Source organism: Notamacropus eugenii, chromosome 6 (assembly GCF_028372415.1).
Source record: "Notamacropus eugenii isolate mMacEug1 chromosome 6, mMacEug1.pri_v2, whole genome shotgun sequence".
NCBI lineage: Eukaryota > Metazoa > Chordata > Mammalia > Diprotodontia > Macropodidae > Notamacropus > Notamacropus eugenii.
The window spans coordinates 210,964,662-210,992,520 of record NC_092877.1 but is presented as its reverse complement, the minus strand read 5'-3'; the positions used below and the strand labels follow the sequence as shown (position 1 = coordinate 210,992,520).

Sequence of the window (27,859 nt, the reverse complement as noted above, 5' to 3'; positions counted from 1 at the left end):
TGCTTTTTGTAATGATGGAAGTGAAAGTCTTCCAAAAAATTTAATTCCATGATCTCTTTAGAGTGGTCCTTGTCCTCTATTGAGGACTGCCCTGAATCCCTTAACTTCAGTGGACTTCAATTTCCTGACCTATAAAAAGGAGGGATGGGGCTAGATGACATCCACAGTTCCCTCCAGCTCTAGCATTCTGTGATTCATAACATATGCTAATAAAGGTGTGACCTTATACAAAGTATTGAGGCCTTTAAGCTTTCTAACACAGCCAGGGGATTGAACACTGTGGTTGATACTGGATTAAGAGAGTGAACCTGACTTTTTAACAACAGTAGTGCTTTTTAACAGCAAATTCAAATAGCTTTTTACTTGATTATTGTGTTCAAGTCATACATTATGTTGTTGATATTCAAAGATCAAAACCAGAATAGTGCCTGTCCTCAAGAAGCTTGAAATCTTTTTAAAAATTCCATCTCTATTGATTGTTAATAAAATCAATTAATTCTTGAATTATTTAAATGGAGAGTTTCAGTCTTCAACTTTTTAAAATTTAAATCTCTACATTTAAGTGCTAAATAGTCTCATAAGTTGTTTCTTCTCTTTTCTTAAACTTTTGTACACTTGGCAGCTTCCTTCCCATCCAATCACACCATCCAGCAAACATTCAGACAGCAAGCCAGTGCCACTGACTCCTGCATACCACACGCTCCCACACCCTTCACATCATGGGACTCCACATACCACAATTAATTGGGGACCTCTGGAGCCTCCTAAAACTCCCAAACCTTGGAGCCTGAGCTGCCTGCGACCTGCACCTCCTCTACGGCCTTCAGCTGCTCTCTGTTACAAAGAGGTGAGGTCCTGCTGCCACTCAAAAGGGTTAATGTGAAAACAACAGGATCATGGTGGAAAACTGAACTTCAAATTTGGGGGTTAAATTAAGTACATTATGTTTACTCCCCAGTTTTCATTTTAGCTAATTCTGGAATATTGGCAGTTCAGAATTTGTGATTTCCTTTTTAATGCAGGCTAGCTTATTCAGAGCTATAAGGACTATATTTTCTGTCCTTATACTTTTATACTTTCTTTCCACTTAATTCTTCCAGTGCCTTGGTCATCAGACCTAGTTGATAAGGATCCTATCCTTCACTTGGATGCTGCCAAAAGCCTTCTTTTAAGAAAGGATCATTTTTATACAGAAGAAGGCATCATTGACAAGTTTGGTTCCTACAGCATTCCTTAGTCTTTGCCAGCTACCATAGCAAGGCAATTGAAAAATAATTTCATGTGGGCTTCCTGTGTGACTGTTTCAGAGCCTGAAATTATTTTTAACTTCTAGTTGGTGGTGGGAATCATTTCATTTTTGCATGTCATGCTATTGCCCTTTATAACACTTTCAATAACTTTGCAATCTCATGCAAGATATCATTTCCTTTTATTGGTCATCAGAAGAAGCTATGATTTGGAGAGTGAAGTTTGAAAATAAAGCAAAAGAAATTCTTTCAGTCAGATCTCCTCTGTTTTGCCTGTAAGAAAACGGATTGCCGCATTCCAGCCTCATTCACTTCTTTCCTACTTCTGCAGCTTCATATACTATATACAGTGCTTAGCTAACTGTAAAATCTAGTATTTATCCACAAAATTGCTACAATTACATTTTCTATTATTATTATTATTATTCATGATAAAGAAATGAAATAAATTGTATTGTCAAATGAACAGAACTCAGAAGCTTAAAACAAAGGTGTCTACATCTGTAAATGCAGATGCTGGTGTTGGAAATGATGAATGTGTTGAAATATTTCTGCCAGGCATTAAGTCATGATATGAAATCGATAGCCAAATTTGCAGAAGGAGGCACATCAGACATTCTACATGTTTGTCCCATACTTTCAGTCAAGCACTTAGTATTTCTAAGTACTTGCAGAAGAAAAGTGTGGCACACGAAATATTAATTCTTAACACTTCTTTGCACTTGCTTGGTAAAAATCTGTTTTTGTGACATGTTCCCTTCACCTACTTCTGTTGATTGCCGCAAGTTCAGCTAGAATAATTTTTTTACGATTGGCCAGTAATGAAGGTTGTTGATTTTCTTTATTTTTCTAATAAACTATTTGTTTAGACTCTATAGTCTGAAGGGAAGATGGACTTATAATACTTTGGAAAGTTTTACCTGTAGAACCTAAAACTTGGGATATAGGAATTTTTATTAGGAGTGGTTATTCCCTCAAGTAAGTGAGAAAGATATGCAGGAGCTCAGCAAGAGAGGGAAAAAAAACTTAAAAATGGATTATAGATTTGGAGGTTGTAATGTTATTGCAGATTTGACTAGTTTCTTGTTGCCTTCATGACTTTTAGATTGAAGAATAGAGTTTATACACTCTTTAGGAATATTACCCAAAGACCTCGGCTGTTGCTAAGAGCTTCAAGTCACTTGCTGGAAAAACATATTGTCCCTATGTTTGCTATGACTTAGGCTACATTTGGGCTTCCTTTGGAAGAGACCCTTTATGGTAAAGTGAATTGTCCAAATAGGGCATCGATTTAGTCTTAACACTTAACAATGAGAAGCTGCTTGATATTGGTACAGGAATGATAATTTATAGATTTTCAAGTCTCAGTCTAATTTTGTACAGGAATTAGGGACACTACCTGTGATTTCGTTGGGTGCCTCGTAATGAAAGTCCCTCTTACCAGTACAGACTGGCACTTTCTCTGCCACTTAGTCTTAGAAAGCTACCTAGTCACAGAGAGGTTAGGTGAGTTACCAAGAGTCACATGACCAGTATGAGTCACAGGTGGGACTTGAAACCAAGTAGTACTGGCTTGGAGACCAGCTCTCTCTTCACTTTGCCATTTGTTCTCAGATGTGTATAGCATAACTTTTTGTATTGACTTTTGTCCCATTTAATGTGGCATGTTCTTTACACGTTTTAGATTTCTGTCTTTTTTTTATAAGAAGCTGAGTGATGGCCACAAAAAAACAGATTAAAAAAACAACAGAAAATGGGATGTAGTTGATAAAACCCTTTCTGTCTGGCTCCCCCTAACACATCTCTACTTTTTAAGTTTTAAGCTCCTATTTTTTGGATTAATGCACCATTAATAATTTAAATTATGTGATACTTGATTTAAAATATATATGCAAACACAAAAAAGTGTTGGATGAAAGCTCAGATGTTTGAAACTTCATCCGTTATTGGTCTTTGTTCTGCTCATTCACTTTTTTACTTTCTTGTTGTGCACTTTTTTTAGAGGATGTCTTGTATTCTGAAGGTAAGGGGTGGACTGGTACCTTTCTCTGACTGAAATTAGCATGTCTACGTGTAGAGCAGCCCGTGCTGTATCTCTTTTGCTGTATTCCTTTGCTGTAGGTCTTTCCTTTAAAACAGATTAACTGTTCTCCTACTCCTCTGTCCTCTTTTGTGGTTTAAAATGCTTTCTTCAGTCAGTCATTATCATTGTGTCAACTGACTTTTCTCTGAGAATCACTATCCTGAACCCATACCCATTTTTGGTTAGATGTATCAGATGGGTCTATCTCTCTAGTGTTAACAGTTCCCTCAGGCTAGGTATATGTGAGAATGTGTGTGAGAGAGAGAGAGAGAGAGAGAGAGAGAGAGAGAGAGAGAGTGTGTGTGTGTGTGTGTGTGTGTGTGTGTGTGTGTACTGTGCCATCTGCCATTTTTCCTTCCTCTTCAACCTCTGCCAGCCTGCCTGCATTGCTTGCAGCAGCTTTGCTGAATATTGTTACAGTATTACTAGGATATCCAAATAACACAAGAAATGTCTGCTTTCCCAAGAGTCAATGGAGAAATAGCAGCCAATTTGACTAAAACTGAAAGTGGCTTATTAATTCTAAATTAATGTCCAGCAGCTGGCAAATTTAAAAAAAAATCATAAAGAAAACATATAAAGCTCATAACAATGGCTGTAGTATTGTGAGATTTCACACTTAACAACACCCCCTACTGGTGTGCCAGTCAAAATTTTCAGCTTTTGAGGATTTTGAGCAAAATGGGTTTCTTAAAATTCTTTTCTCTAGGATCTCAGTAAGAGCCCTAAGACCATGAAAAAACTGCTACCCAAGCGCAAACCCGAACGGAAACCATCTGATGAGGAGTTTGCATTGAGGAAAAGTAAGTAAAACTAAATAAAGGCATAAATACCTTCATTATCAGACAGGTCAGAAAGGTGAAATAAGATTCTTTTTCAAAGTGTCAAGCAAAGTCAGGAGTTTGACGCTCCAGTACTTTTGTCCTGGGGTATTGGGAAAGTAAGCATAATTATTATAATACCTGGAGAAATCTGAACATTGTCTGAGCTGGTTACAAGGGTGGAAACAGACTAACTTCATTCTTTATCCAAGGAAGCAGCAAATGATGTTCATTGTAGGTGGAAAAAAAGTCACCAAAGGTCAGGTTGGTGTCCATTGGGACTCCTTGGATAAATGAGCTGGTCTGTTTCAGAACTCCCTCTGGAAGGCATCTCCACACATTAGGTGTTGACCGCATTTGCCTCCCTTGGATGGTTGAACATTAAACCATAGTTTGGAATAAAGGCTGTGGATCCCACGAACTACTGGAGCGTGAGAGCTTTGACCATAGTAGATGGTGTTTCACTTAAGGATTCTACTGGAAACAATTTATTCAACAAATTTATAAGTGCCTATTAAATACTGTTTTAGTTACCAGGGATACAAAGATAAAAAACAATACAGTCCTTATCCTAGAGAAACTTATGAATGGGATAGAACTAATTTGTTAGAAAATGATTAAATGCATAAGTCAGAAATTCAAAAAGGAGGTCACTGCTAATTTTAAATTTAAATTTAAAGAAATTGTGGCATGTGAGCTGTATCTTGAAGGATTTTTTAAAAATATAAACTTTGTATCCGCCATCATTTTTTCCCCCAGTTCTTCAGAAAATCTTTGATTTCCCTGATGGAGGTACTCCTTCCAGTAGGGCAGATCTTTAACTCATTTAGCCTTCTCATTCCTGTATAATTCCTGTCGATTTACTGAGATGAAATTTAATAGACATAAATGTTAAAGGCAGGATGTGAGTACAAGACTTGCCTTTGATACATATTGGCTTTATGATCCTGGGCAAAATACTGAACCCCTCAAAAACAAAGACAATTCTCTGATTTGCAGAACAAGTGCTGATCTACATTTTAGCTCTCTATATTAACATTATCTGAGGTTTCAGATGGAAGTACAGTCTCAGCTCTGACCTCTTTGGTGTTTGTGTTTTGGTCCTTATCCCCATAGAAAGATTCTATGGTTTTTTCACTTTTCGTCTGCTTTTTCCGATTCATGATGTTGGCTGAGTGTTGTAGCTTTTGGTTCTTTCAGTCAGAAGATACAGATCTTTTAAGTTGAGTTGATGTTTGTCTAGGCTAAAAGCAGGCTTTTTTTTGTTGTTGTTGTTGTTGTTTCCCAGATCAACCCTGGGTTTAGCTTGATAGGTGTGTGGGAGGTGTGGTCTGGTCTCAGGATATCTCCTCAGCTGGCCTGAGGCAAAGGCAAGGTCCAGGGGGATGGTGATCCCAGCTTCCCTATTGTCTTCCCTTTTCCCCTGGAGGGCTGGGGCACGCCTAGAGGCTAATGCGTGTTCCCGCCCCTCCTGGGGCTCGTCTCCCGGGCTGAGGCTTGCTTGGGTCTCAGTGCGAATTTTTCTCTGCCCTGGGTCGTCTGTCCCTCCAGATAGCCTCCACCACGGTAGGAAGAATCCCCCTTTGCCACCTCTCCAGCCTCTGGTGTTACGAGACCACTCGCCCCTTTCTGCTGCTCCCACTGATCCAGGATCAATCTGGGGAAGAATTTTATGGTTCCCTCACGGTCATCGGGGGGGAGGGGAGAGCACTTACTGATCACTCCGGCATCCCAGCTTCTGGATGTTCAAGTAGCGACCCACTGAAGTCCCGTCTTTAGGCTGAAGATTTCAAAGGCTGTTGCGCTGATATCGTTGGCTCGGCCTGGCTTATCTCCTGCTCCTATATTAACATTATCACAAGTCCAGTAAAACCATCACTTCCCAAGTATAAGATCAAGGAGCTTTGTCCAAATACGGTTCCTCTGAAAAAGATTTGGGGTTTTAGTGACCCATAAGCTCAATCTAAGTCAGTAGTGTGATATGATAGCTAAGAAAGGTATTGAAATCTTTGTCTGCATTAAGAAAGACAGAGTATCCAGGTCAATAAAGTTTGGAAGATGAAATTATTAACAGTGCAAGTCAATAGTCTCTTACCTTCTCTGCCTTAAAAATAATGAGAAATTTTTTAGGATCTGTTCCAGTAATTGAAGATCTTCACCAAAATATACCTTGCCTCTGTGACAGCGTTGTGATCTTGGTCTCAGTAGCTCATCATTTCATTCTTCCTATTATTTCGGGGGCCTCCAGTTTGCCCCATCATTCTATCACTTCTGTTTCTTCTAATCTTCATTGAAGAACTTTCAGATTTGTAGGCTTTTTTCCTAGATATTTTCTTAATAATAGAATGCTACACTCACTCAATTTCTGCCTTTTGGCTCCTGTTAAATAACATTTTCATTTTCTCATTCATTCATTCTGTTTTCTATTGTTGTATTCCAAAATCATGTCCCACCTATAAGTTCCTAGAAGGTCATATTTACCTGCGCAAATTAACATCTTTAGGTAATGTCCTTATACAAACTGCCTCATTAATATGAACATTTTTAGCCTATTTTTCCCAATAACTTTTATTTATTTCTTTGTAAAGAAATCTTAAAAGAGTAGGATATAACACAGACCAGCCTAGTTCAGTAAGTAGCCTGGGCAGCTAGAACCATAAGTTTTATTTTCAGATGCAAGCTTTCATATGCTGTGATTGTGGCCAGGTGATATGGTTCATTTCTACTTCTTTCCTGTCTTTGTCTCCTCAGAATTGCTCTGCACTTCTGCTATTCTTTCTTGGTTGAACCTATTACTCTCTGAAGTGTTTGGCTTAGCAGCTAAATCTGGACACTTTTTTTCTTTCCTCTTTATGGTTTAAAGCTCTCTTAATTTACTGAGTCATGTTTCTTCTAAAAAATATTCCCCAGTAGAGTCAAACAATCAAGCAGGTTTGTAGTTTTTTATTTTAGTTTTTGTTTTTGCAGGTCACTGAAAAATCATTTTGTACTACACCAGTGATTCCCAACTTTTTTTTGGTAGGAAGACTTTTTTAAGGTTAAGATTTTCATGAAATCACATGATTAAGTATCCATTGATGGAAAATACATAGTGTGACAAAAGTGACTGAATTTAATGTGAATTTTAAATGAGTTCGTATTTTGTTAATCACAGAATTCACACACATTTAAAAATAAGTTCAAGACCCCTAGTTTACAGAGAGGTATCTTAGCTTAATATTTTGCTGAAACTAAAGGTCAAAATGCCAATGCATGGTATACATGTGTGATATACATGTGTATTTGCAGTCCCTTTGTAGGAATCTCATGGTGGCCCAGGAGTCCTTGCTTTTCATGTTGGGTAACACTATATTATTAAATGGAAGGAAGCATTTGCAATGGTAATTTCATTGTGTAGCAGTGTACTAGGACTGGCCCAGGCAGAATTGTAAAAGTAGGCAAAGTTTGTGGTCTTCCTCTTGCCATCTTCGTTGCCTTACTTGGCTCTAAAGCAGATAGCCCTCCATACCATCTAGGTCTTGTTTCTATCTCTTGCCTTCCACCTGTCCCCCAATCTGCTTTGGGCTTAAGGTGATAACCAATGTGATAGACTCATGTGCCAATATGAGGTCTGTTTCCAAGTATCATGGGAACATTTTAAACTTTGACCTTTTGGAAGCAAGAATGCCATTCTTAGCTTTGCCATTAATAGTTCTTTTATTTGATCTAGAATATCACTTATGCTATAGGTGTATTGTACATTAGAAAGAGTACTCTGTAAAGAAACTAAAAAAGTTTGTTTGAAGTCCTAGCACTAGGTGGGTATGCTTTGGCAGAGCAGTTACTTAATCTCTGTGAGCTTTAGTTTCTTCATTTGTAAAATGGCTGTGATAGTACTTGGACTACCTTTCTTACAAGTTTATTGTGAGGAAAATATTTTGTAGGCTGTAAAACACCACAGAAATGTGAGAGTTACTTTTATTATCCCATTTTGTTCATTCCCCCTTAGATTGTAAAAGTTGTAAGATGTTGAAGCATCTGGCATACTCACAGGAGAACACCTAAATACGATTCATTAAAAAAAAAAAAACCAAACAACTCTGTCTGGATGCAAACCCTAAACCACAGTAGTACAAAATGATTACAGTATAGGTCAGATGTAGCCTGTCTGGAGCTGTATGATCCACTCTAATCTAGGATGAATGTCCACCACAGTGTTTCTTGGCCCCAAAATTAATTGGCTTATCCATCTCACTAGGAGCTTCAGTGGAGCTACATATATCTGATTAATTGGAATTGTTTCTTTAGACATTATGGTAGCTAGTTATTTGAGAAACCAAACTATAGAACAGATTTATAGAGTAATAGAATTTTAGAATTGGAAGGAACTTTATATGTCACATGCTCTAAACCCTTCAATTTACAGATAAGGAAATGAACTCGGAGAGATTAAGTCTAAGGTAAACACATAGCTAGTTAGTTAGTAGCAGTTCTGGTGTGAGAATTGGTTGTCTTCTGACTTTCAATCCAGTTTTCCCCCACTATACCACACAACTTCTTTGGTTAAAAAATTGGTACTCTTACATAGGAAATTACTTTTTATTGTTACCATCCACATTGTGTTGGGTTATAACATAGTAAGGACATATGCAGTCTTTGATACTTAACTACCTTTCTGAGTACATAACAGCAATCACAGCATTAGCACCTTGACAAATTTCACTGACATTCCTGTCCATTTAGGCTTAGTTGTCTGAGATGATACAATGTTGCTTAATTGAACAAGTAATTTTGTTGCTATAGAGTTTGGAGGATGGTGTTGTTCTCAGATGTGTCAGATGAAATAGAAAAGCTTCTAGTCTAGCATCCACTCTACTGTTGTGTGACAGAACCTCACAATTACAGAATTGAAAGGAACCACAGAGGACATTACTTCCAGTGCCAGCACAAATAAGAAACACCCAGCATCTGTTTTCACAAAAGGCATTTATCTACTCAGGCAGCCTGTTTGGTTTTTGGAGAGTTCTCAATATTGAACCAAAATCTACCTTTCCCTGATCCTAGTTCTCACCTCTTGACGCTAAACAGTGCCTTTTATAATAATCCTTAATAAATACAGTCTAAACTATCCTAGAAAAGAATTACGCAAGAAAAGTTACTAAAGTATAATTTTGACCAAGAGATTATTCATAGAAACATCAAACTTTGAAGAAATGATACAGAGGGAAGTAAACACATCCAGAAAAACAGTATGTAAAGTAAGGCCTGTAATCTAAAGGTAAAGAACACACACAAAAAAATCAAAACCTTTATAACTGTAATGACCAATTCTGGTCCTGGAGAAGAAATGAAGAAATGTATTTCTATTCTTTGATTGGACACATAGGATATCAGGTACCATCAGATGCATTGCTGCCTTTTAAAAAACATGTTTTTATTTGTGGGGGATAAGAGATTAACATGTTTGAAAATGACTGTGAAGTAAAAAAGAAAGGCTTTTAAAACCTTACAAAATAAAAACCAAAAAATGCAAATGTGGAAAATATGTGCAGTTATCAAAATGCATAATCTATTATAAAAATGAACTATTTCTTTATATCAAGCCAAAAAAGAAGGAAATAGTGATGGCTGGCCTTGAAAATCCTTCATAGTTTCTTACAATGTGAAGCTAAACTTTCAAAACTATCCTCAAAATTGGACAACCTGTTGGGTTAAGTAGGTTTTATAAGGGGTTGGTTGAGGTGGGATTGAGAACTATGTAGAAACCCAAATAAAACTGCCTTGCAGCTGAATACAGTCTTTTGGGAGCCAGTGCTTTCTGAATTTTATCTTTTTTCCAGCTTTGCCTTTGCTGTGCTCCACAAGACATTTAATGAGCTTTCCAAGTGACATTAGCCAGTCTTGTAGATATTATCACTAAGTAGTATTTTTCCAGTAAAGCTACAAAAGGAGGCTGTGAAAATTATCTGGATATGTATTAGGCAACGAAGTATCATTTGATCTTGATTTTCTTAGTTCACAGGAGCATGACATCCTATGGAGAACTGTCTGCTAATTGCCTTCAGGAATGAAATTTTAAATTCATGTCATATTAGTCCTTAAATTCATATGATTTATTTTCTAGAAATCATAGTTTGCCTCATGTATTTCTTCTTCCTCTCAAATGTTAATGGTGTTGAACTAACATGCTGTTGTATACCTTTTTAAGTCTTCACACTCCACGTTTTCCTGAGTATCTCATTGAAAGAGGTAAGTCTTCAAAACTAAAGTTATATTTTCTTAAATACAGTAACAATGAGCCATAGCAAACAGTGCCTTAGTATTTGATGTGATATCTTGGGAAGGAAGGAATGGGGAAGCAACGCAATGAGGTAGAAATCCCACTGGACTGGGAATCAGACAACTCGGGTTCAAATCCCAGCTTTACTGCTAGAACTTTGTGCTGTTAGTCCAGGGGTGGGGAACCTTTGGCCTCAAGGCCACATGTGGTCCTCTAGGTCCTCAGATTTGTTAAGAGGCTAAGAGGATTTGTTCTGTGAAGTTTGGATTCAGTCAAAGGGCCTCAGGTTCCTCACCCTACTCCTCACCCCCAACCTGGCTTAGTCACTTAACCTCAATGGATCTGAGTTCCCTTTTCTGTAAAATGATAGAATTGAATTACATAACCTTAATTTAAGATTTTTCCCAGTTCTAACATTCTATGATTCTATAACACTGTTACTGAGGCATAGCAGGAACTCTTGAAAAGCATCCGGCGATGTAATTTTCTGGTAGAGGCTTCTAGCTAACCAACGCAGTATGGTGGACAGAGGAAAGACCAGTGGCTCAGTTCAGATCCCTCTTTACCACTTTGCACAAGTCACTTAGCCTACTTCCTCATCTGTAAAATAAGGAGTTCTGAAAGCTCTTCCAATTATATTTCTGTGGTCCTTTGAACTCTTTAATTATAATGCATGATTCAGAGAACTGTAGAGAACTACAGAGTATCTTAATTGGAAAAATTCTTAGAGATCACCTGATCTAACTCCTTTCTTCTGAAGATAACTCGGGTGAATCCTAGGTAGATTAAATGACTTGTCAGGTTCATAGAGCTTATTTAGAAGCTAGATTTTGTGACTTAGTTCTCTGCACTTTCTTCTACCCAGGCTGTTAGGTCCTTGGAGGTCATATTGAAGATGACAGCTTCCCACTGACTGAGGAAGTAGAAAAAGGCTTATCTCTTATAAGACATCAAGTCTTGCTGTGCTTAATGTTGACAAGGTTTATAAAATGAAGTGATTGGTGTGACTAAATGACACCATGTAAATCTCTTTATCTGTTTACCGTGTTTCTTTGAAGCCCTTATTCATGCCCATAATACTGCTGAAAGGCAAAAGCTCTCATTCAGTCAAGGACCTCCAGCCAAATTACAATAATTAGTGAGCTAAAGCCATGTGCTTGTATAGCCTGAACAGGTCAAAACCTCATTGTAGGAATAAATTATTAAATTGTCATTTGATAGGATTTAAAGTTTGTATCATGCCATACAGAGCAAGAATAAGACTTCCATGTACCTAAGCAATTTGAAAATGGAGAAGTATGTACATGAGTGTGCATATACATACATATTTTCACACATGTGGCGTGACCTTTATCACAAGTTCCTGCATATTATAAACATGCTTTAGAATGTACTCATTTATTAAAAGTAACATTTAATTTTCCCCTTCTGCTTATATTGCCTTTCGTATTGGCGTTATTAGCAACCACAGTGACCCAGTTATTGTTAGCTGTGAATTTTTCATCAGGGATTTTACCTTATAATAATGACACATTGAAGTTGTCTTTTTTTAAAAGAAATTAATGGATGAAGATAAATGCGCTATCTTCTAGAATATAGCCTGTAGTAGCCCGTATTGCTAGTCTTTCCATAGAGCGGACGCCAGTCATATTTGATCATAACATGACTACTAGTCATCATGCAAATGAAAAACAGTGCAGCGTGTAATTATCTTTGAACCTCCACATCCTTTTTATGTTTTTACTATTTAATATCCCTAAAATTGTTGAGTTTCATAGTGTATCAGAACGAAGGAATAAACCCCCATTGTTACACTAACTGAGGAAAGCTGGAAAGCTGTCCAATTTCTGCCATCCTGTCCCCTGTCTACAGGGCATTTCATAAATATTACTTCCTATTCAAGGTATTAGCCTAATCTTATTTTTACTGTTATCTTTCTAATTATCCTTTCCCTGGGTTAAGGATGATAACTATAAGTCATTCAGTCACTAAACATTTATTAATCACCTCATATGTTCTAGGCACTGTGCTAAGTTCTAGGGATACAAACCAAGATAAAAGACAGAGTCCACATTCTAATGGAAGAGATAGCGTTTGAACAACTATAACTGCGCAAACAAGTTAAATATATAGGATCAATTGGAAGTGAGCAACAGAGGAGAAGTACTTGAATTTAAGAGAGATCAGGAAAGGTTTTCTGTAGCATGTGGGATTTTAGCTGGCACTTGAAGAAAGCTAGGGATGCAATGAAGCAGAGATGAGAAAGCAAGCATTCCACGCTGGCAAGGTTAGCCAGTGCCAGGGCTAAAGTTAGGAGGCCAGTGCCACGCGATTGCAGAGTATATAATGATAGTGTGAGGTGATGTTCATGGCAGTATAAAGTTAGGATTGGGAAGGCATACATGGGGGTTGGCTTTGAACACCAAGCAAGATTTTATGTTCAATTTTGGAGATGATAGGTAAGCCACTGGAATTGATCAAGTAGGGAGTGACATGATCAAACCTAAATTTTAGGAAGATCACTTTGATAGCTTGATGGAGGACAAACTGGAGTAAGAAAGACTTTTGGTTAAGATACCGGTTTGTAATAGTCCAGGTATGAGGTAATGTGGGGCTACACCAGGGTGGGTGGCAATGTCAGGAGAGTATGTATGTATGCAAGAGATGTTACAAAGGTCAGATTGACAGACCTTGGCAACACATTGAATATGGAGAAAGAGAGAGAGTGAGGAATCAAGGATGACATCTTGTTTGTGAACCAAGGATGTCTGAAAGGATGATGGTACTTTTGACAGCAAGAGAGAAGTTTGGAACTGGGAAATGTTTTAGGGGGAAATATAATGAGTTTAGTTTTGAACATTAAGTTTAAAATATCCAGTTTAAATATGTCCAGTAGACATTTGAAGATATGATTCTGAGGCTTAGGAGTTACAGCTGGATAAGTAGATTTGAAAATCGTCAGCATAGAGTGCTAGTTGAATTTATAGGAGCTAATGAGATCATGATCATGAAATAAAATGGTAGAAGAGAATAGGGCACAAGTTCCTCTGGGACACCCATATTTAGCAGGTCTGACGTAGATTAAGATGCAGCAAAGGAGACTGGGAAGGAGCATTCATAGGAGGAAAATCTAGGGAGAACAACTTCCTGAAAACCTAGAGAGAATGTCAGAGAGTGATTGACAGTGTCACAGGCCACGGAGGGGTCAAGAAGGATGAAGACTGAGAAAAGTTATTACAGTTGGCAACTCAGAGATTGTTGATAACTTTGGAGAGAGCAGTTTTGTTTGAATGACAAGGTTGGAAGCTAGACTGTAGAGAAAAAAGAGAGAGAAGAAAAAGGGTAGATGCTTACAATAGGAAGCACCTATTCTAGATGACCTTCTTAAGGAGTTTTGCTATAAAAGAGATATGAGACATGGGATGAAGCTGGCACAAATAAAGTGAATTGTGTGAGGTCTTTCTGAGGAAGTAGTTACGGGCAGTTTATAGGCAGTAGGAAAGCAGCCATTAGATAGGGAGAAATTGAAGTGAAGTGAGAACATGAGGATGATAGAGGAGGTAATCTGCTGGGAAAGACAGGCTTGTATGGAATCACTTGTGCATTTAGAATGTGAGAACCACCTCTTCATGTGATATGCTTAGCACAAAGTTTAGCACAGTACCTGGCACATAGGAGGAGGTACTTAACAGCTATTGATTGATTGATTGATTGATGCAATGCTGGAGGAGGAAATAGTAGAAAGCAGCTGGGTGATAGGAAATAGGAAGGAGAGAAGAAGGCTCTCTTGGCAGATGACCTCTAAGGCAAGATCTTTAGCTCAGACAGTAGGGGACAGGAGGAGTTATGGGAGATTTGAGGAGGGATGAAAAGGTTTGGAAGAGCTGCTGTGAGGAATGGGATAGCAAGTTAATTAGGGAGCTATAAAGGGATTGCCTTGTAGCAGTGGGTTATGTAACATAAATTGTAGTGGACCTAGTCTACATGTTTTTTTGATGTTCTCCAGCTTCGTTTATCAGCATGCGTGGATGAGCAAAGGCAACCAGTGGTGGGAATGATCCAGAGCCAAGGTTTGGCAGGCAAGATTGGTGATGCTATAAGTGGGACAAGGGATTCACCAGAAGAGGACATTGTGCAGTTGAACTCCTTTGCCAAGGGACCAAGATAGGAAAAGAAGGAGGAGAGTGTCACTAATGTAGACATGGTGGTCTAGGAAACAACTTGAGAGGTCAAGGCAAAGAACAAGGTTTATGGTAGCAAGGCAGGGGGAGAGGTGAAATGACAATAGACTGTGATCAGATAAGGGAATTTCAGAGATCATTAACATGGAAGTGGAGTATTTGTGGGTAATGGCAAGGTTAAGGGTATGAACATTTTTGTGTGTGGCTGAGGTGACATAGTAGGCCATGGGAAATAATGCCTCTTGGACATCTCAACCCTAAATCCTTTAAGTATCTCAAATTTAACATGTCTGAAACAGAACTTACCTTTCCCGAGCAAGACCTTCCCCCTTCCAAATTTCCCTATCATTACTGAGTACACCACCATTCTCCTCGTCATCCTGGCCCACAATTTCAGTGCATTCTTTCACTCTTCATTTTCATCCCATCAGTTCATCTTGTTGTTTCTGCCTTCACAACATCTCTTGTATATACTCACTCCTTTCTACTCATGTAGCCATAATCCTAGTTCAAGCCTAAATGAACTATCTCTTAGACCACAGCAGTAGTTTTTGAACTAGTGTTCCTGTCTGAAGTCTTTGCCTACTCTAATTCATTCTCCTATCAGCTGCCAGGATGATTTTTCTAAAGTGTAGGGCTAACCTTGTCACCCCTCCCTGCTCTGTGAGCTCTAGTAGCTGCCCTTCATCTCTAAGATCAAATGTAAACTGCTGAGTTTGACATGTAAAACTCTTCACGTAACCTGCCTCTTTCTTACCTTTGTGGCCTCTCACATCTCCCTTCCATGGACTCTACATATAGTGGCACTGGTCTGCTTGGCATTCTTAAAACATGATACTCCCATCCCCTTTGCACTGGCAGTCTTCATCCCTGGAATGCTCTGTCCCCCTTACCTCCACCTCTTAGTTTCCCGAGATTCCTTCAGAATTTAGCTCAAATCCCAGGAACGATGTCTTTCCTGGCTCTTTCCTCTTGCCCTCCAGATGCTAACACCACTTCCTTTCTGATGACTTCTTGTTTATGGTGAATATCTTGTAGGTACCTCATAATTACATGTTGTCTTCTGCATTAGAATACGTACTCCTTGATTGCGGGGCTCTGGTTGGTCTTGTTTTGGTGTTTGCCCTTTTTTGTATCCCCACTGCTTATCCAGGTAACTGGCACATGTTATGTACTTAATAAATATTTGTTGACTAAGAGGCTTGCTGACTACTGGGAAAGATAAGTATGTGCCTTGGTTTCAAAACACCATGGCTGGACCTCAGGCTGTATGAAGAAGAAAAAAAACGAGATGCTGAATGGTGTCATTGAAGGATTTTTTAACTCTTCCCCTCTATTCTGCATCTTTAATACTACTAACTCACCATCAGCCAGTAAGAAAGTAAATTCTCTGTAGGATTGCTTGATTCTACTCTCAGTGATTATTGTGGGAATATTTGAGTGATAGCATCTAATGACCTGGATAATCCAAAATGAAGCTTCAGTGTATCAGAGAACTCTTATAATTTGTTGTTCCTGTATCTCAGTTAAAAGTTATTTAGCTTATCAGTTGGTAGCAGTACTATAAACAAAGCTCTTAATGATTTTTAGTTCACTGATGTTCTTTTGATAATGGTTATTCAGTAAAATGTAACAGTAAAAGCACCTTAAAAACTCTGGGAAAAAATGACCAGCAAAGGAAAAAAGGTTAATTTTCTTATATATTCCTTTTTGATGTTGAATTATTGACTTTGTATTTTCAAAATGTATTTAACACATGTGAAGTGTATTATTATAAGTAATTCCAAAAATTCATTACTGCATTTGACTGAAAATGTCTGAAGTCACTGACTTCTTGAAAAGTATTAAATGAAACATACTTTAATTTGAAGAAATTCTAGGTGTCTCAGTGAGACAGTTTTCAGGATGAATTTCATTTTACGTGAATTCTTTGGGGAAATCAGTTTTCAAAGCTAGTATTCTTAATGATGAGTTGCACAGGAGAAGCAGTGGAAAGAATGTCATTAGGAATTGTATGGCTAGAAAAAAAGGTGGACTAGTCATAAAACAAGAAGGAAAGAAAACTGATGGTTAATCCATGTCCTCTATATTGTCCAGGCAATGTCAAGAGATCTGGAGAGACCCACAGTATGGATCCTTGTGGCAGATTCCCAGAAGGGCATGGACAGGAATCACTTGGATCCATCAAAGTATTAAATGTTTCCTTAATTGATGTCAGATTTTGCTCTTCTGTTGATAGGTACAGCTGCCTTGGAAGAAGATGCCCAGATTCTAAAAGTTATTGAAGCATATTGCACAAGTGCCAAAACTCGCCAAACACTCAATTCAAGTAAGTTTAAACATAGAGTTGTGTTGACAGACTTGGGATCTGGAGATGTTTACTAATAGAGTAAGATGTTCAATATTGGAGGCAGAGCAGCTACCAGAAATAATTGGTGACCACTGGTCAGATGTCTGAATTGTTTTTGGAGCTTGGATGGCTTCACATATAAAATGAGCATCCCACACTGAAGTCCTGAAACTATTTAAAGGGATCTAAGTTGTCTGTAATAGAAGAAATTGGTGTGACTTTCTACATAAGTCTCTATTTAGAAGGTATTTCAGTTTTAAGAAAATCTTTACTGGAAGACAGTGAAAAGAGAAGTCACTGGGGAAAACACTAGTATCATTTTTCAGTCACATGAACTGTTACTGGTAGTGAGTAGAAGTCTCTTTCTACGAGTGTTTCACTGAATAAAAACTAATATCTTAGGAATTGCTGGCAAAATATTTATTAAGCAGAATGGAAATAAGGTTACTTGGCTCTTTTTAAATAGCTTGTATAGTAACACACTTACATAGTGTTTTGATGTTCATAAAACATGTTTCACTTTAATTTGTAAGGTAATTTGAAGATACAGAAAAAGATATTCTTTAAATTCCTGTATCACCTTAGTTTACTTATATTGTTGTTGAGCTCCTATTAATTATCTCAAGACAACTTTTACAGACAGTTGCATGGTTGAGGAAGTTTTTCCACTTTTCCTCCTCCACAATGTTAATGGAAATGTAGTAAAGATAGATATAGTGCATTATTTTTGTTTCGAAAAAGGCCTCATTTTGTTCCTCTTTTTCACCATTTCACCATACTGCCTGAACAGGCAGTAGTTACTTTGAGCCCAGTTCTCCTGTTCTGGCTTTGCTGCATGCAATAATAATGTAACCTAGTAGCTGGATAGAAGACAAAGCCCTACTTTGACTGCTTCTGTTCTTAGAGGAAGCCAAATCCTCCTATCTGTGGGTAAACCAACAGAAACAGTTATATAGTACTTTGGCTTCCAGTTTTTGGTTTAGAAAATTGTGCTTGATGCATTTTAGAATCTTCCCTGAATAATTTTGTAATGTTCTTTAAATTGTATGGTTTTTTGAATTCCACTTAACTTAGTACATAACTGTTGAGCATCTAATGTACGAATTAATTTCTGGGACTTGACATTGTTGTTTGCCCATTATTTTTAAAAACTAGCTATTACATTCTGATACTTTTTAAAACCTGAACTAATTTTTTTTTCTGTATCCTGACAACAAACTGAAAAAGATCCTTAGAAAATCTGAGAGATTACGGAATATAACTTTAGGTTCAAAACCCGGTTCCATGTTTAAAACTCTTCTTCACAGTAGACTTATGTCTACCTTATGTGGGTTTTCAGAGTATTTCACAAAGATAATGTGAGGATTAGATTAGTCTGCTTGATTTAGTAATGTATTTAATAGCTATTTTTGAGTTTCTACCAACTTGATTTCAACTTTTACTGAGATTTTTCTGAAAGTCATATTACTCTGAACCTACCATTTTTTTCATAATATCTAAAAATAAAATTTGACTGCTGCAATATTTATATATGTATATAGGTATATACATATATATTTTATATTGGGATAGTTATTAGGAAAATTCATTTGACAAATGATTCTTTTAAAATTTGTGGATATTCATTTGCTTAAGCTTGTGTCATTGATGTAAAGTATTATTGATATTTTCATGTGTAATGGATGCATTTTTAATAAAGCATAATCCATACCCCAAATCAACAGCATTTATCTATAATTAGTCTCATCAAAACAAGACAAATATTCTTTAAGATTCCATGTTTTTTTTTATAGCAAAGTCTTTTGGGGTCATACAGTTTACTAAAATATTCAGAATCCATACGGTTACCTGTTTTTTTATATTATCTAACTCTTGTAATTTATAATGAACAGACCATAATTATAGTTTTGGTGCCATCTTGACTTTTGGTAAATTAGTTTCCATCATTCACTTTCCACCCAGCAAAATAGAGATTACAATGCTTCTTAAATACTTTAGGAATCCTTTGGGTTCCTTTGGAAAAAGTGCCATGCACTAGACATGAATCTAACAAAAAACATTTAAATCCATTTTAAAATTGTTACTTAGCTACTAGTTTTGAACTTTTTCTGTGCTATGGAGACTTTAACTGACCACCAGAATTGACTGATTTACACCTTTGTTTCTTTTGTATATCCTCTATGGCAAAAAGTATTGAGGTGATGCATAAAGTAATAGAAGGGAAGACAGAAGTCCTGGATAATACAGATATGTAATTAGCCTGTGAATAATCAAGAATTAACAGTGTATATATAAATTGTTGAGTAAAAATAGTAAAAATTAATTATAGGGATTCTTTTAGAGTGAATAAAATAACTACAGTAAAGGTCCCTTGGATGCCAGAAAGTCATTGGAATATTAATCTTGTTAAAGACAGTTTAAAACTCTTCCATTTCAAATATTTCTTAAGAAAAATTTTGACTAATGCTCTCAGAGAAATGAAGTCACATGGGATTGTATTTTTCCTAGTTAGGAGATGTTGCCATAGAACATGCTCATGGCTCTGCTGCTCACGGCTGCCTGAGGGGATGGATGCCATGTAATTTGCCCACATCTACCCATGTGCTACTTTGCTTCTCTAGAATGTATTTCCATTATTCCTGTACAAGAAAAGCATTGGACATTGCATTATTTTGTTTTGTTCTGCTTAATTACTAATCAGAATACTAAACACTGCTATAAAAATATGCTTTTATTGCTGAGACAGTAATGATGAAGGGGTGAGTTGAAGCTCTTCTACTATTACCTTGTGACAAATTTACCTAGACAACCTGATCATATTCAGTGTTGGAGAAAGTATCCATTTTTGCTAAAAGATTAGTAAAAGTGATGTTTTAAAAGAAATATGTGCATTGCACATTTTTAAAGTGTTTATGAGCATGGAGAAACTCTGTAAGTTAAAACTATATATCCTGTCAATATCTGTTGCTAGGGAATAATAGCCACCCACCTCACAGAATCTGCCTCCCTGTTTTCAACAAAATGGTCCTCTGCTTATTCTTGTTAAGGTTTGGAAGCTGAATTAACTTTGGTGTGAATAAGAGAAGGAGCAGAGAGACCGTTATCCCTGTGGAGTCTTTTTGTTTAACTTTGGGTGTTTGTGCCCTGGAGGATTCCACCTCCTTACTTACCTCTTTCCCTTTTGCTGTGTGTTTCTCTATCCCAGTTGGCTGGGCAGCTGTACTTTAACCATTCCCTCCAGCTGCTCCAGGGGGTCTTTTCTGTTCAGCTGTTTTGTTCCTACTTGCTCTCAGGATCCTCCTTTTAACATTAGCAACTTTGCTGCACATTTCTTTTCTCGATTGTGTTCTTTGGTGACGATGCTCCCAATCAGGGTTCACATCCTAGTTAACAGAAGCACAAAATGTCTATGATGCAGCCACCTCCCATGGCTTCTGGTTTCAAGTATTTCTATTGGCTTAATTTTCATTCCATTAAGGAGCTTGGCAACACCCACACAAAGTATGGCATGGGAGGTGGGAGAAAGAGAGGGAAGTGGACTCTGTTTAATTCCTTTCTCCACTCTGAACTTTTTACAGTGGTCATATTTGAGAAGGTAAGTTTAGGCACATACACCCCCTTTCCCCATTCATTAAGATGACTACTGGTGATTTCTAGTCTTGGCAGAGAGCTAGCTGAAGAAGTAAGGAAGTAAGTCAAAAATATTTTAAAATTATTTTGCAGCCTACCAATTGTCCCTTTAATGACTGGGACACTTTTAATTAGCCATTTTTCTCTTTACAAATATTAAGTGAAACAGATTTATTTGTTGTGTATTATAAAATTTTAAATGTTATTGGTTAATGGTCAAGCATTTACAGGATTGTCTTTTGTAGTAGGACTTAATTTAATATTTTTAAAGACTCAAAAATGAATAGCAGCTTAAAAAGTAAATTCAAAGATTATTGTGCCCTAGTTTTATTCTTAAAGATATGGTCTAGTTTTACTTTTCTAGCCTTTATTCTAAGTTATGCTTAGAGTATGAAAACCCAGGCAGAAATAAGGATAGATAAGCTTTGATGCCTTTTTTGTTAACAATATTTTCTCTTTTCCTTCTCTTCCCATCACCTTTTTTGCTTTTGTTTCATGTTTTTTGGTTGTGGCTATTCCTGTATGTTCTCCTCCTCATCCCACCTCTGCCTATCCACATCTGCCATTTCATTTCACCCATACATCCTTAGCATGGCAAGGCACTGACCTGATGCATAATCACGTCTTGGCTGATGATGACCAATCAAGTCTAGACTCCTTGGGTCGTCGCAGTAGCCTTTCTCGTTTGGAGCCTTCAGACCTCTCGGAAGACTCTGACTATGACAGTATATGGACAGCCCATAGTTACAGAATGGGTTCTACATCTCGTAAGAGCTGTTGCTCATATATCTCTCACCAGAACTAATGCACTTCTGAGCTTTTCTTAACAAATGCTTGTTGTATCACAGCCTGCTTTTCTTAGATGTTTTCTCGCTGTTCCTCGTCTCTTTTTAATGTGATATTTTAACAACTTTTGAGAGCGTTTCTGATATTTTCCATTGTACATGGTGGAAGCTTGATCGCCAACTTAAATACACATCCAAATACCTGACTACTAAAGGGAGACAGTATATTCACTTACGGATATACTTGAGTTGGTTTTCTGTTGTTGTTGTTGGGTTTTTGTTGTTGTTGTTACTTTACTATTATTGATAGCTGTTGATTTGTAGCTCCCAATGGTTTGTTTTTTGACTTTGTCAGTGTAGCAACTGTTTCCTTTTTTTGGATACAGTAGTGTGAACGTTTTGTATTTTGTACTGAAACCACACAGGTTTGTGATTTAAGTGCTAGCAATATGGAGATACTTTTTAGCCTTATTATGGTTGAATTTTCTATGTATGATAAACACACAGATTAAGTAGGCATAGAATAAAATAGCAGTGAGAAAGATAAAAATGTTCAGTGAAAGTACTCCGAAATTAATTCAGATGTCCGTGGATCTGAACAATCTACAAGAGCATTTGATAATCATCATGAGCCTTCTTCACACTGCTAGCATAGTTCTTTGCCTTAACAGGTATGAATGAAGAAGGATCTGCTTCCTAAGTTGAGGTTGTATCTTCACAGAACTCCATGCTTCGTGGGGGGGGTCCAGGGAGTTCATCCTGATACTCCCTGTTTGGCCATAGTATGGAAGTTCCCCAGGTGAAGGTGCTGTGAACTTCGTTAAGTGCCCAGTTGTTGCAAAGCATTCCCTAGCCCTTCCCTTAGACAACAACTACCACTGCCCAAGTGAGAAAAATTCCTGCCAAATGGTACCAAGGAAGTGGGTACACATATTGCCAAAAGTTGAGGTTCTGAAAGCTTACGCATGTAGCTTCTGAAACTTATGGGTAGACTGTGCTCAGGCTGGCCTTTGGTAGGTCTACTTAAGAGATCAAATGCTTTGGCTTCAGTCATAGCTTTGGCTGCACCCTTGACATATGTATTTACTGTGTATGTAATAGCCATGAACACACATTTATTTGTTTTCAGCAACCAACAGCAGTGAAACCTTATTACAGCAATCCCATATGTACGCAAAATCCTTCCTGTAATGGGATGTTTAAGGCTGTTCAGAAGTCAGAAGGTTGGCGTGCAGTTCACAATTACGAAAAATATTTTCAGATCCTAAAGAAAAGAAAAAAAGAAAGAAAATATTCCCCAGTCTTCTGGGATTTGCGGTAAGAGGGTTTCACTGACCCCACTCAGACTCTAAGTTTTGCTTCCCACAGAACTGAATGTGATAGCACCATTGCATTCAGTTGTAGCTTTCAAATCTGCATCTGGGTCATTACTAGAGGGAAATTTGTGTTCTCTTCAAGTGGCAATGCATTTGGTGTCAAGATAGAACCACAGTATTGTTTGAAGTATTTGCTTACATCAGCATCCAGAAACAAAATGCCATAATAAATGAAGAATAACATTGGAGTATTTTCATTTCTTCCTTTCCTTAGGGTGGCTGTAATTCCAGGTGAATGTAATCTGCCTCTCCCTTTATCTCCCCTCCAAGCCCCCAAGCATATCTGCACATGCACAAATCTATGGATTCAGTGTCCTGGTTTTCCTTTTTTATAGAGCTCTAGCACAAGTTATACACTTATTTCTTTCCTGGACGGTGGAGCCTGTTGCTCACCAGCCCAAAGGTGCTAATGAATCTCTGCCAGACCTGAGACAAAAGTCCAATAGACTTAGCACTTCATACTTTAATGTGATATGAGTTGATTGTACAAGGAAGGTGAGTCATAATGAAATAATTTAGCAACATTTCTCATCTAAGAAATTTCAGTTGGCTGCAGTGTAGTCACTGATTTATTTATTTTCCCAATAGTTTCATATTTTAAAGAAGGTTGGCCAATGCATATTGAAAAATTCACCAAAAAATTTTTTTTAAGAATTCAGAGTCCTTTATTCATATCCCAAGGTGACTAGGTTTATGTATGCAATTAGTTCACATCGAGTACTGAATTTTCTAAGAAAGTTAACAGTACTACAATGTATGTGCTCACTTTGTAATGAAATGAATCTAGAAATAATTTAGTTTTATTTTAATTTTCATATCATAGTTATCTATTTATGATATTTAACTTGTGGGGCAAATATTTATTAATGCTTTCTGCATTGTTTTCAAGGCCATTACTTAGAAGAACTCTGTTATATGTCTGTTTACTGTGTAACTGTACCTATTATCACAATATTGACATATAGTTCCTGCACTTGAATTTTTCGTTATAACACTAAGGAACTTCTTGGTAATACACATCTGAGGTTTTTATTGATGCTTTATGCACCAAAACTTTTCTTTATTGTAGAAGTTAATTAACATCATTGTGGTGATATTTTTTGTTGAAGCTAAGATCACTCTATAGTAAGAAAAATCCAGTGGGGTGTTTTTTTGTTTTTTAGGAGTTTTTTTTGTTGTCCTTTGGGTTTTTGATTTGTTTTGTTTTTGTCTTATGCCATTGACTGTTGTGAACTGATTTAAAAAGTATTAGTACTGCAGGCTTTAACAGACTAACAAAAAGATATACCAGTGTGGCAATGGTGGTATGCAGTCCAAAGGTTCAGTGTTTCTATTTTTGTGGAACTTAAGCTGATAATAGTACCTTATGTTTATGCAATTCTGTAATATATGTGTACAGTTAGTATAATAATGAACAAATGAAGACTATGAATTAGAAGGTAGGTGTGGGCCATTGTCAGTACTTTTATACATGGCTTAAATGATGTTTCCAGTGAATTAGTATTTACCATAAATTCACATCATGATCTATTACTTGAGTGTTTTGCATAAAGTTGCCAAAACACAGTAATGTGTACATAGTGACGTAAAGCATTGACATATATATACATACACACACATATATATTGTGGATTTCATTTGTGAATGGGAAAAGCCATCTTTAGTAGGTGACTGCCGTTTGAGAATATGAATTGGATGTATATGAATGTTGCATTGTATTGTACAGTATGCTTATTATTGTTTGTGGTTGCATATGGCAATGAAGTGTTTGTTTTATAAAAAAAGACATCTGTTATGTACAGTTGAAATAAATTTTGCATTTGCTAGCCTGTGGCTTTTAATATTTAATTATCCCATGGGGAAAACCAGAGTAGCTTAAAGTCTTATATTATTTGGCTGTTCTTCTAAAAAATGACATTGTGTAAATGAGAGCCAGGTGATACAGTATTTTTTGAAGTCCCTCCCAGGTTTGCGTTTTCTCAGAGTTAAAAGATGCTTTAGAGAATGTTTGGTTATTCCTTTCATTTTGTTTGTTCTTTCATCTGTTTCTTTCAAACTTTTTCTTTCCAAAATAATTCAACCACCAAAAGTTTAATTTTCTACAGAAAATACACCTTCCTCCCCCACCCCAATTGGCCATAAATGGAGAAAAGAACAACTTTTTAAAAAATTATGAAAAATTACGAGATAAAGTCCTTTCAAGTTCTCTCTCACATTAAGTAAGAAGGTGGGAGAGATGGATAAAAAATAAATATGAAGGAGTCACTAAAAGTGTGTTAGACTTTGGCCAGAGACCAAAAAGAATTAGTGTTTTATTATAACCTTAACTATCAATCATGTCAATGTTAGCAGTGGAGAATTTTTATTAAAGATTAGGTTCCTCTGTCAATGAGATAATACTATTTTCCTTTTTAAGAAAATAAAGTAGGTATTAGAAATATTAGTATTAGAAGACATTTCACATTGATAATGTGTTAATAATCTTGCCATTCTTAAGGATCTCTCTGGGTTCAGCTGCATAAACAGCCTCTTAGAAACTTAAGGATGCTTAAGTTGTAGTTCTGCCACAAATCCATTTTGAAAATAGGAATTGCATTCTGTTAAACCTCTGACTATTAAGGAATTTGGCAAAATATTATTGTTTTTTAATAGCATTTAATGAAGAGTACATTGACCTGAGAGTTAGGCCACAGTGTTTCTTTAGGCAGGTCACTTCAGCTCTCTTAGTCTATTTGTTCATTTGTAAAATAAGGGAGTTGGGCTAGAGGATCTAATATATCTCTTCTTCCTCTGAAGTTTTGTGAGTCTGTAAGTGATTGTTTGAATTTATATTTTCCCCCTTAAACCATTTTGTCTAGGTTTGCATAAATGCAGCTTTATAGGGTTATAGATAATGTTTCATCAAAATTATTTGTGTATTTTTTTTAGAGGGTGATTTTTAATTCATCTGTCTAATACAGAGTTAGGGGGGGACATTGCCATGACGACATCTAAAAGTACTCATTTTAATTCCTTTTTTAATTTATCACTTTACAAAGTACTTTCTCAGCTTGCCAACTTTTTAAAAGTTTGAGTAAGAAATTAGCCATTGTACTTGTCAGTGTGACGTAATAATAGCTGTTATAATTTCCCTTATGTAGCAGTTTAAATATTTACAAATAATGAAAATTATTACCTCATTACTTTAATGATCTCAAATTTAGAATTTCATAGTTTTCAATACTTAAGGAAATTTATTAGGAAGGGGGACAAATTATCATTATTATAGGGACTTTCTGGCTTAGTAATTTAAATCTTCACAAAAAAACTTCCCTCCAACCATTTTCTGAAAACTGATATTTTAAATAATGATAGTTTTAAAGAATCAAATATCCACAGCTGAAGGAAACATATCATCAATACAAGTCCAATCTTAAGTTTCTCTATTGCCATTCTTATATATACATTCATGTTCATGTGCACATATGCATGTACAAAGGCTTTAGAAAGCATTAATAGCAATGGAAGTTAATGGAGTATGTGTATTAATGAGCATCTCTTCGGAGATTTTATTTTTTACAAGATTACCTATATATTGCCAATTGATAGCTAAGATTTCCTGTATTTTAAGGAGATTTTTGCTCTTCCTTTAAGAATTCATGTGGCAAATTCTATTGTCCCAAAATATGTAAACACTGGTATTTTTATTAGTTAATCCTCACAATACCAAGTCTCCAAAGTAGATTGGTATTGTCATTACATTTTAGATATAAAGAAACTGAAGCATAGAGGTTGTGACTTGATCAGAGTTTTTAAGAAAAAACAAACCCCCAATATCCATACTTCCTCTATGAAATAGCATTTTATCATGGATCACATGATAGTCTTATTTTAAAGACAAGTAAATGGCAGGTACGAGGTGTAATTTTTTTTTTTTGAAAACTGTATGTAAAATCTCCATTAAAAATCATTCAGCAGAGAAAATTTAGAAATTCGGGCCATTCCATAATTCAGAATTCATCATAGCCTCATGAAATAATTTGAATTAAACTTGGAAACAATGTATTTTATATAGCAATTGCAGTGTTTTCAGTACACTGCAGTATGAAATGATTTTATTAAAGCTTTTGTTATCCTATTCCATTTTGAGGATGTGTGGAATTACAGATGAATATGACAAAAATACAAAATAAGTGCTCTTTTGATTTGAACACAGTGCAGGAATCATCTGTTGGGAATCCTATGTAAATTGGGTCACCGATAACAATGGGAAAATCTATGTGGCTAAGCTTTTTATTCCATTAAGTATCATCAGTCTGATACTCTTCGTGTGGATGATAAAGAAACTGTTCTCCTACATATATGGAATAGCCATGTGAATCCTGTGCACATTTTGGTACATTTGTAGAAAAATAAAAAACATTGAATTCTTCCTATGGTAATGAGTCTAACACTTTTTTTTTTTTTCATATTAAAGGAACAGGATCCCCTTTAGTCTTCTGAATTCTTAATCTCAGTTCTGGATCAGGGTTGTTGTGAGAATCAAAGGAGATAACCTGTAACACACTTTGATCATCATCGTCATTATTGTTATTATTAATCTAGCAGTTTTCCAAATGCTTTCCCCATCACTTGTTTTGCTGCCATTTTCTCTCTCTGGCAGCCTCTTTGCATGTGGCTTTATGGCCCAGCTGCATTCCCACTAGCAAAATGGGAGGTTTCTATTTAAAGGTGATGTAGAAGAGAATTTTAGAGATATCTCCTACATCTGCCAGCCTGAGGAATGAAGGACTCAAATTTATAACAAGTCTGGAGGGTTTTGTTTTTTTAAATTGATGTTGTCAGAAGATCACTCCAGGGATTGATCACTTTTGGAGACGATTATAAGGCATAGACTGAATCACCTTATATACTTCCTCAGTATATAAAAGAATGTGTATTTTTTCTGTAAAGGTGGGCAGTATGAACAAGGCAACAGTTTGCTGTTCTGAACAAAAGTGTGATACAACAGTTGGAATACAGTATGGCATTTTTCTTCCCAAGAACATGGGTACGAGGGTTGTCCTTGAAATAGCATTCAAATAACTTAATAAACATACCAGAAAATTAGATTTGGTGTATTCAGAGCTGTATTCCTTTCTCACCTCT

At 36.6% G+C, this 27,859-nt stretch overlaps 1 protein-coding gene across 12 annotated transcripts in view; it reads left to right on the top strand.

Moving 5' to 3' along the window:
* Nucleotides 1–27,859, top strand: part of ARHGEF7 (Rho guanine nucleotide exchange factor 7) — a 311,991-nt gene that overhangs the window by 269,681 nt on the left and 14,451 nt on the right. For 7 of the 12 annotated variants that reach the window (XM_072621952.1, XM_072621951.1, XM_072621956.1 and 4 more), the window contains 3 exons: nucleotides 623–847; nucleotides 4,040–4,133; nucleotides 16,831–16,920. In XM_072621952.1, coding sequence (XP_072478053.1) covers nucleotides 623–847; nucleotides 4,040–4,133; nucleotides 16,831–16,920 — 409 coding nt within the window. Of the gene's footprint in view, nucleotides 1–622; nucleotides 848–4,039; nucleotides 4,134–16,830; nucleotides 16,921–21,161; nucleotides 24,598–27,859 lie in introns of those variants that run through there. The other 5 variants (XM_072621961.1, XM_072621963.1, XM_072621953.1 and 2 more) reach the window with 3 other exon arrangements.